This window comes from Branchiostoma floridae, chromosome 6 (assembly GCF_000003815.2).
Source record: "Branchiostoma floridae strain S238N-H82 chromosome 6, Bfl_VNyyK, whole genome shotgun sequence".
In the NCBI taxonomy this organism is placed as follows: Eukaryota; Metazoa; Chordata; class Leptocardii; order Amphioxiformes; family Branchiostomatidae; genus Branchiostoma; species Branchiostoma floridae.
In genome coordinates, this window is record NC_049984.1 from 1,993,875 (window position 1) to 2,004,457 (window position 10,583).

At 43.4% G+C, this 10,583-nt stretch overlaps 2 protein-coding genes across 3 annotated transcripts in view; one reads left to right on the plus strand and one right to left on the minus strand.

Moving 5' to 3' along the window:
* The first annotated feature begins 3,795 nt into the window (after positions 1 to 3,795).
* On the plus strand, positions 3,796 to 5,661 carry LOC118417434 (lysozyme-like). Its single transcript, XM_035822996.1, has 4 exons — positions 3,796 to 4,074; positions 4,573 to 4,670; positions 5,071 to 5,208; positions 5,614 to 5,661. The coding sequence occupies exons 1-4, from the start codon at positions 3,837 to 3,839 to the stop codon at positions 5,659 to 5,661; spliced, it is 522 nt and encodes a 173-aa protein (XP_035678889.1). The 5' UTR covers positions 3,796 to 3,836.
* Positions 5,662 to 6,956: 1,295 nt separating this feature from the next.
* The window catches only part of LOC118418282 (calmodulin-like), an 8,269-nt gene continuing 4,642 nt past the window's right edge, over positions 6,957 to 10,583 (minus strand). For both annotated transcript variants that reach the window (XM_035824127.1, XM_035824128.1), the window contains exons 4-7: positions 9,875 to 10,018; positions 8,984 to 9,078; positions 7,908 to 8,055; positions 6,957 to 7,299 (exon numbers count right to left, since the gene is read on the minus strand). In XM_035824127.1, coding sequence (XP_035680020.1) covers positions 7,268 to 7,299; positions 7,908 to 8,055; positions 8,984 to 9,078; positions 9,875 to 10,018 — 419 coding nt within the window. In that variant the 3' untranslated portion in view covers positions 6,957 to 7,267. The remainder of the gene's footprint in view (positions 7,300 to 7,907; positions 8,056 to 8,983; positions 9,079 to 9,874; positions 10,019 to 10,583) is intronic.

A 10,583-nucleotide genomic window follows, 5' to 3' on the forward strand; every position in this document is an offset into this window, starting at 1 on the left:
TCATCAGTTTTGAGGTTCCCACATGGCGTCATCCATGCAATCGAATAAACGTAGCCTAATCCTACCGATGTGACATCCTCCAACAGTTGCTCTGATCGATTAGTCACAGAGATCTGTTCAATTTGCTTCCGCATGTCTCCCAACCACATTGTGTGGGCGGATGGTAATCTCCAAGCAGATCCTACAATGGCATAAAATAGTACCAAACTGGCCAAGGAGTGTAGTCAGCCAAGAGGTGTCCATTTGCCATACCCGGTAGCCAAACACACTCCTAGGCCGACTTCACTCCTCTGCCAGCTTTTGATACTATCTTATGCTACCGTAGGATCTGCTTGGAGATTAGGCGGATGGAAACGTTTGCCGAGCCCACGGACTATCAACCAGATTGACAACTTTCTTAGAATTAACAGATACACGGTGGAGGTGATGTAGATGGGTTGGATGAACTTGTGTCTGTGTGTGTCTGTATCTGTGTGTGTTTGAGAGAGAAAGAGAGTGTGTGTGTGTGTCTGTGTGAGTGAGTGTGCGTGTGTGTGTGTTTTAAATTTATCAATCGTCGGGAAATAGATAAGGATAGAATTAAGTAAATAAGACGCAGACAAAGAGAATCAGCCTGAGGAGAGCAGCTGTTGTATGCAGGCAGGTGTAGGCGAGAGAGAAAGACAGGTGCAGCAGGTGCGATGTGACACGCACAGGGGTGAGCACTTTCATGGTATGATGTCATGTCTCCACGACGAAAAAGCCTTCAAGGCGATTGGGTAGAACCACAGAAGTGCTGGGCAATCAATTGCAAACAAATGTATACAAGGTACATAACGTTACAAACTTTCCGCCGTGATTTTCAATTGAGGGAAATCACTACTACGGGATACTAAGTTTTTGCACATAAGCTTAGCAATTTTCAATGAAGAAAATCCGTATGCCGTTGCTTGTTATGTGTTTTGCGAAACATTTTACAGAATAATCGTCTACAAATGTTTTAAATTGTATTGAAAGCATGCAAATGTACTTGCAAGAAGGGAAAAAAATAGAGTTTTCAGACGTCGACGAGGGTTGGAGATCCACGGTTATAGAGAGCATTACGGTAGTAGAAAATAAATTACGGATCACATTGAGTTTTCAAAAGTTCAAAGTTATTTTGTAAAGAAACGAGAATTTCTCAAACCATTCGCATGATTAATGATCTGTCCCCATGAGGACTGAGACCCCGGGGACCGTCCGTTAACCTCCGCCCAGCTGGGTCCCGTCACAGACAGCTCTCTTATCAAAGTTTGTTCTACAGCTAGAGATAAACACTAAAACAGTCTCCGACGGACAGTTGTTTGGGGACCTCTCGGAGTGAGAAGGCGGGCCTTGGGGATAAAGGGTCTTACGGAAGTCTGCTGTTCTGGATCAGCTGTCTGTACCTTTAGATAGTCTCTAATATCAGGCCTATGCTACTGAGCTTCACAAATAAAAATGGTGCTTTAGCTATCTACTCTCCAAGCAGAAGTTTGGATCTGACTTGTTTTGGGCGTCCTTTTAGGCGTTTTTATCGGGTTTTCTATTTTGTCAGATTTTGTTTTTACTCACCGGCAGATATTTGGCTTGCTACTAAAATGGAAAAAAAAAGACAAAATAGAAAACTCACTGAAAACGACGTCCAAATCAAGCCGGAGCCTTTATATAAACCTCTGCTTGGAGGTAAACGCGATTGGTTGCAATAAAACAAAGCATGGACAAAAGATCACAAAGGTGACGATTGTTCAGTTAGTTTTCATAACTTCAACATTACGATCCTTATTTAACAGACGTATCTGCTGTATGAAACGCTCCTGGCATGAAAGAAAGACGTGTTTGTGTGTGTGTGATTTACTTGCAGTTGACTTCACTGTTGTGCATATCATTGTTGCGAGGGGGCGCTTTTGAGCGTGCCCATTACACCTATAAAGTTCGCGGTGACTGTGCTTTCGGAGTGATTCATTTCTGCACTTGTTGCGACGGATATGAGTTTGTCTGCTTGAACGGTTTGAGTTCGAGGAATTGCGGAAACTTTTCCTTCCCGATGACTGGATTTAACCCGACAACTGAACGGGACACGTAGAGACGGCACACCTTCTTCCTGTTGTGAACAACTTCCTCCTAATGTATAACCTATGCTCTACAGTGTATAACCTATATGCTCTACCAATATAATCATCTCTCATAGCCAAGGGAACGCATTTTGAAAACCCCCTGACATCCCTGCATTATATTAAAGAGGTAAGAGAAGTTTTCCATTTCAGCTAATGTCTTATCAAGTACCCTTATTCACATACACGCATACAATCACAACGACGCTTCGGTGACCATCTGTCACCTTTCTCAGGACAATATTGACGGTTACCTGGTCACGGAAACGTCGCTGCAATGAGTTTAATTTCATCAACGATGAAAGATCCTTGGTCGCTGTGATTGTTCATATGTCCTGGGTGTAAATAATATAAGAGATTTCCCAGCCGGATGTAGCCATTCATAGAACTAACGTTAACGACACACTCTTGTTCTGAAAGTGGTTGTTCTTGTTGATGTTCTCGTTGTTGATCGAGTCCCGGGATGAAATTTAGTCTTCAAAAAGCGATTTGAGACTTCATAAACATACTCAAGATATTCAGGACAGTAAGGTGGGGACATCTTTGATATTTTGAGTACTGCTTATCAAATTTGTGGACGTCGTTTGCAACATTTGGATATTTTACATTTTGACATGTTCATTACAGCACCAGTAAAAATGACCTTTGGTCACAACTAGTTACTCATTTACCTGTGCGTAATTATAGGGGCCAGAATCGTGGCTTTGCTGTACTCTCCTATCTGAGGTTGCCCCGTGGGGAATATCGTTTTCCTTATATTCCTCCCCACTTTTTCCTTATGATAGTTATATGCCGTATGTTTTTAAGGCTGGTCGAAAAATACGGCATATAAAGAAAAGGTCACGATTTTCCACACCAACCTCTGCTTGGAGAGGAGCTTTGTCGCACAGTTTGGTACATGTACAATCGCTGCGGACAATTGCAATATGACCGAAACAATCAATATTTTTTATCCACTTATAGGGATTGGAGTGCCTTTGAATATTGCCTACATGGGTGGCTAACCTTCCTAACGAATCAGAAATTAAATCAATAAGTAACTTATTACACAAAACAGGAAGTATTTGACTTGCAAACATCCTTCTCATGGAAGCGTATTTGTGTTGGTACTTGGTAGTAATCATACATTTGTAGTACAATGCTAAACTTTCTTCCAACACAAGGGCATACACGGACCAAGCAAACGTCATTTTTATAGTATTTTACGATGCAGTTACCATGAGTTAGTTACCTAATGGCAATTTCTATATTTACGTACAAAAAAAATTATTAGCCAATAACAATTTTTATGTTGTAATGCACAAAGAAAGGACACGTTTATGCAAAGAGTTAGCCCTCAGGGATCATCCAAATCAAGTTTCAAATTAGCTTTCTACTTACAGATATATTTTACATAGTGTGAATCTAATATCGATGTTATATTATTCAACATGCGTTGAGCGGTTTATACATTGTTTTTCCTTCCTTTCCATATTCAATTCAGACATACGATCAAGTTTAGGTTACAAATTTACAATACACATCTATAACTACTGATCAAAAGTTCCGTGCGTATTTCCACAGTGAACAAGGAGAAAATTAAGATCGATACCAATATAGCTGCAGGTAAACAAACAAAAATAGAATGGTCTATAATCAAGCAAAACGACTGGGAGAATTTTGAGATAATAACCAGCAAAAAGGAAGACTGGTACGTAGAAAATAATTTCTTCTCGTCTTTCCCAGATGCAGTCTGCAGTCATAACTGTTGTTCTGGTCGTGATCTTGAGTCTAGCCGGGGCTCTTGCGGGGTATGTCCCCGACAGGTGTATGGACTGTATGTGCCGTGTGCTGTCCCGGGGATGCCGCATGCCCAGCCCCCCGTGTGAGCTGCAGGGACCGGGGTTCCTAGTCTGTGGGCCGTACCAGATCAGCAAGGCGTACTGGAAAGACGCAAGGACGATGGGGAAGGACCTCATGGAAGGTGGGAGCGAGCTGTTTGTTTGTTTGTCTGTTTGTTTGTCTGTTTGTTTGTCTGTTTGTCTGTTTATCTGTCTGTCTGTTTGTTTGTTTGTTTGTTTGTTTGTTTGTTCTGTGGACCGTACCAAATCAGTAAGGCCTACTGAAAGGACGCGTGGAGGATGGGAGAGGATTTTATGACCAGTAGGAGCGAACCATGAGTGGTAGTTAGCTTTTAGGAATCATGATTGGTGGATAGCTTTTTGGGCATGGAGTACTTGGTGTAGGTTTGTAGTTATGTATGTATGTTTGTATATATGTTTCTATGTATGTATGCATGTATGTATGTATTCTTGTGAGCCATGGATAGATCATTATGAAATTTAGTGTGTGGTTAGGTCATGTAATATCGAAGAAATCATTGGATTTTGGCACCCCCGGGCGCCTTTCGGTGTGACTGCAGCAGAACTTCCAGGTTTCATATCTTCAAGGTGTTGTGGACTTCTTTTGTTTGATATTCCAGACTGGCAGAGCTGTGCGGTGTCCTGGACGTGCAGCCGGCGGGCAGTGGAAGGTTACCTGAGACGGTACGCCGTGAAGGAGAGGCGCGGAATCAAGGTGGTAATTTAATTTAACGAGTTTGCTCAGTGCAAGGTAATATTGACCACTTTCCCACACTGATGAACTACGCTCACTGTGGCAGCATCTCTTCTCCCTAAAGTCAGGATCATGACTCAATAGGCGAAGCAGGGGTTACGTACGGGGCTGCTCGGGAAATGATTCCCTGCCCCATTTAGCCAGGATGGTATCCTACTCTTTTCGATAGGCGTGGCGGGTTCTATCGGTAACCGACTTTCATTAAGATTCAGTCTTACAATCCAATTAAACATCGCTGAATCATTACATTACATTACATAAATCAGATAAAGTTTGTGCGTTCGGAAGTCGGAGAAAAAAGATTATTTGTGACCAAAAAATGTAGCAGAGTCAGCAAACTCACAACATTAACCACATCCACCAGGTGTTGGGGCACGACCCGACGTGTGAGGACTTCGCGCGGATCCACAAGGGCGGGCCCTTGGGGTACAGCAATGACGCCACGCTGCAGTACTGGGAGAGCGTCGCCAGGTGTCTCCAGGGAGATCCACAGTTCTATCAGGTACTCTAGTATCAAAGAATTTAGTAAGGACGGCAACCATCTATTTGTCAACCAAGTGTTCTAGCTAGCCGGCCTCCATCTTTCACTCCTTTATCAACTTGTAAATGCATCTATTTATCCGTTCATTCATTCATTCTTTCGTTCGTTTGTCTCTATGTTCATTTGCTCGTAACTTCGTCTCTTCATTTGTTCATTCCCTCGCTCGTTTCTTCTCTAGTACCTTCTCTCGGTCGTTCCTTCATTCGTTTCTGAGTCTCTTCTTTAAATTTGCCAACTAACTTTGGGATTTCAAACTTGGGATATCATACAAATGATATTGACATTCCTACCCCAGTTCTTTGTCCATTCTTGATATCGTATTTCGTTTTTAATTTGATTTTATTTGTTTATTCGTTTGATTTCCAGCCAAACACGATGAACGCAGAACAACGCAGCCTGCAATTGGAACTGTAACGGTGGACCTGTAAGATAAACCCTGGCAAATGCAAAAGACTATCTCTCCTGGACATAGGAGGGTCCGGATTGAAACCTCGTTGCTTGGACTGACAAAAATAGATAATCTCCAAGCAGATCCTACGATGGCATAAGATAGTACCAAACTGGCCAAGGAATGTAGTCAGCCAAGAGGTGTACATTTGCCATGTAGCCATGCACACTCATAAGCCAGCTTCACTCCTCTGGCAACTTTTGATACTATCTTATGCTGCTTGAAGGATGGACGACACTGATGACAAAATCGGTCCTCGTTGACTAGACGGACGAAAGACACATGCTACCATAGCTGTTCATGAAACTTTTAATAATAATAAAAACACGTAGAGTTTGTTTTCCGTTGTGGACGGTGTTAGCGGGCAGCAATTAAGGCATTAACAAAGTTTACACGAAATTTACAGCACTATACGTATTATGATGCCACAGTCGTTGCAAAAGAATCCTATGGAATATGTAATTTCAGAACGTCTTACCACAATCCATATTGCCACAAGGAGGAATATTGCTACATACTATGTGTCAAGTCAACAATACAAGTTGTCTACAGTTCTACAGTTGTTAAATTCACACATCTGTATAAGAATATACAAACAAAACTCTTCAAAAATTCCAAAAAGATTGCCCCAAACATGCATAGTATACTACTCTTCATTAAGCACAGAAAGAAAATACTATATATAAATTTAGTTAACGCCAACAAATAGTTACTCAAGCAACTGGATATGGTTTTGAAACGGTCAGACGTTTCGGATAGAATCCACTATCCAGTTGCTTGAGTAACTATTTTTTGGCGTATCTTATTACCTGGATGTCTAACCTACATCGACGTAAATTTAGTTAACGTTACAAGATGTGTTACAAGATTAAACCTTCTACTATACTAGCGAGTAGATCAGCCAGTCATAAATCAATACCAAGACATCTTATGGGTAGTCGTCCGTAAACAATAGATATAATAGTGATAGCATTGCTCCAAATGTATTGTTTATCCAATAGTTCACTTGTAACACTGCATGTAATTACTTAGCCTTGAGTACCTCATGTAACACAATGGAATTGCTGCATTTAGCCCATGTGGGCAGGAACATGCAAATAAAGATCCACCATTATATATGTAAGAGACCAACATCCTAAGGAGAAAAGTACACGCTGGCGTGTTTTGGCAACGTGTGTGGACGTTTTTGTTCATCGATGACCTATGACCCTATTCTCCCAGCAGAGGTTATTCTTCGGCTCCTTTTGTACGTCTTTTTTGGGTGTTTTTTTGTCTATTCACAGTGTTTTCATTTTGTCTACAACTGTTGAACCGAAATACTTCCTTACAGAATAAAAAGCATTAAAGAGACATCCGACACAAGTCAGAGTAACCTCTGCTTGGAGAGTACGATGACGTTTGAGCAACTCTGACTTTTTGAAACCAGAAAAAAGGGTACCCATGGGTCTACAATACTGCGCGAATATCAGAAGTCCTCGCCAGTTTGATGATACGGACGGAGTTTGTGACAACGCTAGAAAACATGTATCTGTATGTACAATTTCAAGGAGGGACGGGGTGGCCATGTGACGATCACTTGCCCCCACACATCATCTGCACAAATTCTGCGGAGAAACAAACAAAGTACGTGATCAGTATTGTCATTTAAATAAGATAGAGGACGAATGTCATTTTGAATGCCACATACCAAATATTATAAAGATCCGTCAACAGATTCTTGAGTTACGCACACTGGTCGAGTGTTGGGCTCGGAATCTAGAGGTCCCGACATGTCCCTGACTTTGTGCCCTTGGGAAAGGCACTTTACACGACCTTCCTCACTTCACCCAGGTGTAAAAATGGGTACTTGACTTCGGTCGGGAGGCAAAGACTACATTTACCTGCTGTCTGTACACTTTGTGGCATTGGTAAAATAAGTTACTGACCTGAGTGCAGTACCACAATGTCCTTGTCTGTCCCAAATTAAAAATAAATGAAAAAACCTGAAAGCATAACCTTCTTGGCGAGGGCAATGAAACTATTCGCCATTTATAGTCATGATATTTCATCTGCCATTGTCGATCTTACCATCTCCGTCCCGAATCATGGATTCATGAATCAATTCGTGGCTTCCTTGTCCTTGTCAGGTTCACAAACCACTAGGCTACAAATGCTACCTTAAGATGAGAAGAAGATAACACTGAATCTAGAATTTAGAAGCGAAACTACCCACCGTCATAGTCGATCTTGCCGTCCCCGTCCTGATCCGCGTCGTGGATCATTTCGTCCACTTCGTCATCCGTCAGCTTCTCTCCCAGGTTCGTCATCACCACCCGCAGGTCCGCCGGCGTGATGTACCCGTCTCCGTCCTTATCAAACGTCTGTGGGCAACAACAACGTATGAGTAACGTGTGAGGAACGTATGAGCAACGTGTGAGCAACGTGTGAGGTTAAGTAGGCGTGATTTAGCCATCTCCGTCCTTATCAAACGTCTGTAACAACGTACGGGCAACGTGTGAGCAACGTGTGAGCAACGCGTGAGGAACGTGTGAGGAACGTATGAGCAACGTGTGAGTAACGTATGAGCAACGTGTGAGTAACGTATGAGCAACGTGTGAGTAACGTATGAGCAATGTGTGAGCAACATGTGAGTAACGTGTGAGCAACGTGTGAGCTTCTCTCCCAGGTTCGTCATCACAACCTGCAGCTCCGCAGGCGTGATGTAACCGTCTCCGTCCTTATCAAACGTCTGTAACAACGTGTGAGCAACGTGTTAGTAACGTGTGAGCAACGTGTGAGTATTGTGTGAGTAGCGTGTGAGTATTGTGTGAGCAACGTGTGAGTATTGTGTGAGCAACGTGTGAGTATTGTTTTAGCAACGTGTAAGCAATGTGTGAACAATACGTGAGCTTACGTAGGCATGTGTGAGACATGTCCTTGTGGGCTTTCGTACACAATACCCAATGGACGTACTTTGAAGGCGTTTTTGAGCTTCTCCTCCTCATCCACATCCTGCATCCGCTGCCCCATCAGCCCCAGGATCTCGTCAAATGTGTGAGCAACGTGTGAGAAATATGTGAGCAATGTGTGAGCTTGCGTAGGCGTGATGTAGGCTTGCGCCATAAGACATAATTGACCTACTTTGAAGGCGTTTTTGAGCTCCTCCTCCTCATCCACATCCTGCATCCGCTGCCCCATCAGCCCCAGGAACTCGTCAAATGTGTGAGCAACATGTGAGCAATGTGTGAGCAATGTGTGAGCTTGCATAGGCGTGATGTAGGCTTGCGCCATAAGGCACAATGGACGTACTTTGAAGGCGTTTTTGAGCTCCTCCTCCTCGTCCACATCCTGCATCCGCTGCCCCATCAGCCCCAGAAACTCGTCAAAGTCGATCTCGCCGCTGCCTGGGGAACACATGAAGACAGGCGTCAATCATACTCTCCAAGCAGAGGTTGTGCACAAATGATGTAATAATATAACACTGCATCCTGTATCCCACCGCTGCCACCAAATGTAGTGTGTGGCCGAGCTAGGGTAACACAGACAGGAGGACCGGACGCATTGGCTTACACTACAGAATTGACTGACCACGAGGGTCGGTCGTCTCAATTGTCATTCTGAACTAACATAAAAGAGATGGGCTATATATGACCCCCATATGTGGTGGGACTTGTACGGTCCTCACATAAACAAGCTAGGGTACCATAGTAACCGCTGGCGCAATCTTCTCGTTTGCTGACCACGGATAGCCAGCGGTTACTACGGGGATGGTACCCTAGTATCTATTAAACCAGTTATACCATCAGATTCTAAAAGAATATTCTAGGGGTCAACATACCTAAATCGCATCTCAAATGCCGAAGAAGGGGATAGAGTAATACAAAACATCCGTAAGGAGACCTCCTTACCACAGTAAGGAGAGAATAAAACTGAAGTGGTACGACCACGTGCCATGTACATCAGGACTAGCCCGAACTATCATTCAATCATTCAATGAACAGTCAAGGGAAAAGGAATGAGGGATAGACAACGGAAAAGATGGGATGATGATATGAGAGAAGGGACAGGCATGGCGCTAAGAAAAGAATAGAACCGAGAATAGTTGAGGAAACCGGTCGCCAGGAATTCTGTGGTGCATACCCAAAAGGTCAAATAGCCCCTCGACTGAGGGGATAGATGAAATGAAATGAGATTAAATACCATCGGAGTCCATCTCCGCCATCATGTCCTGAATCTCTGCCTCGGTCGGGTTCATGCCGAGTGACCGCATCACCGTGGCCAGCTCCGAGGTGTTGATCGTGCCGTCCCCATCCTTGTCAAACACCAGGAACGCGTCTCGCAGCTCTGGGGACGGGTACAGGCAGAGGGCAGCATTTAGTTAGGACGTCGACCAAGTTTTACCAAGTTTAAGGCCACCTTTCCATGAGAACGGCGCTCTCTCCGCGCTCTCTCTCTGCGACCTAGTTTTTGACAGATAGCTCAAATAATTGTATAGAAAAGAAACGAATTCGTTTACACTTTGTGTGTTTTGTTGTCCTCTCAGTCACACTTTTACATAGCATGCTGTATCAGATATAAACAGGATGAAATCAAAGGTTACATATATCCTATTTAGCTCGCAGTGAGAGCGCATCGCGATCGCCGTCAAGTGGAAAGGGGGCCTTAAACTTGGTAAAACTGATTTTTAAAGCCTAGGTCACAACCCGCCGTACGTGTACGTACGTGTTTGCTTTTATACTACATTTCTCATAGAACGAATTCCGTGTTACTGTAACGTCTTCGGCGGAAATATCACCACAATCAACCACGCTATCAAAATCATGACTAGGATTAGCCTTTGTTTTGAAAGAAATCAAAAATGGACACTTTTAGGCTAGCCCCCTGAGGTGGCGCCAAAAACTCACCATTA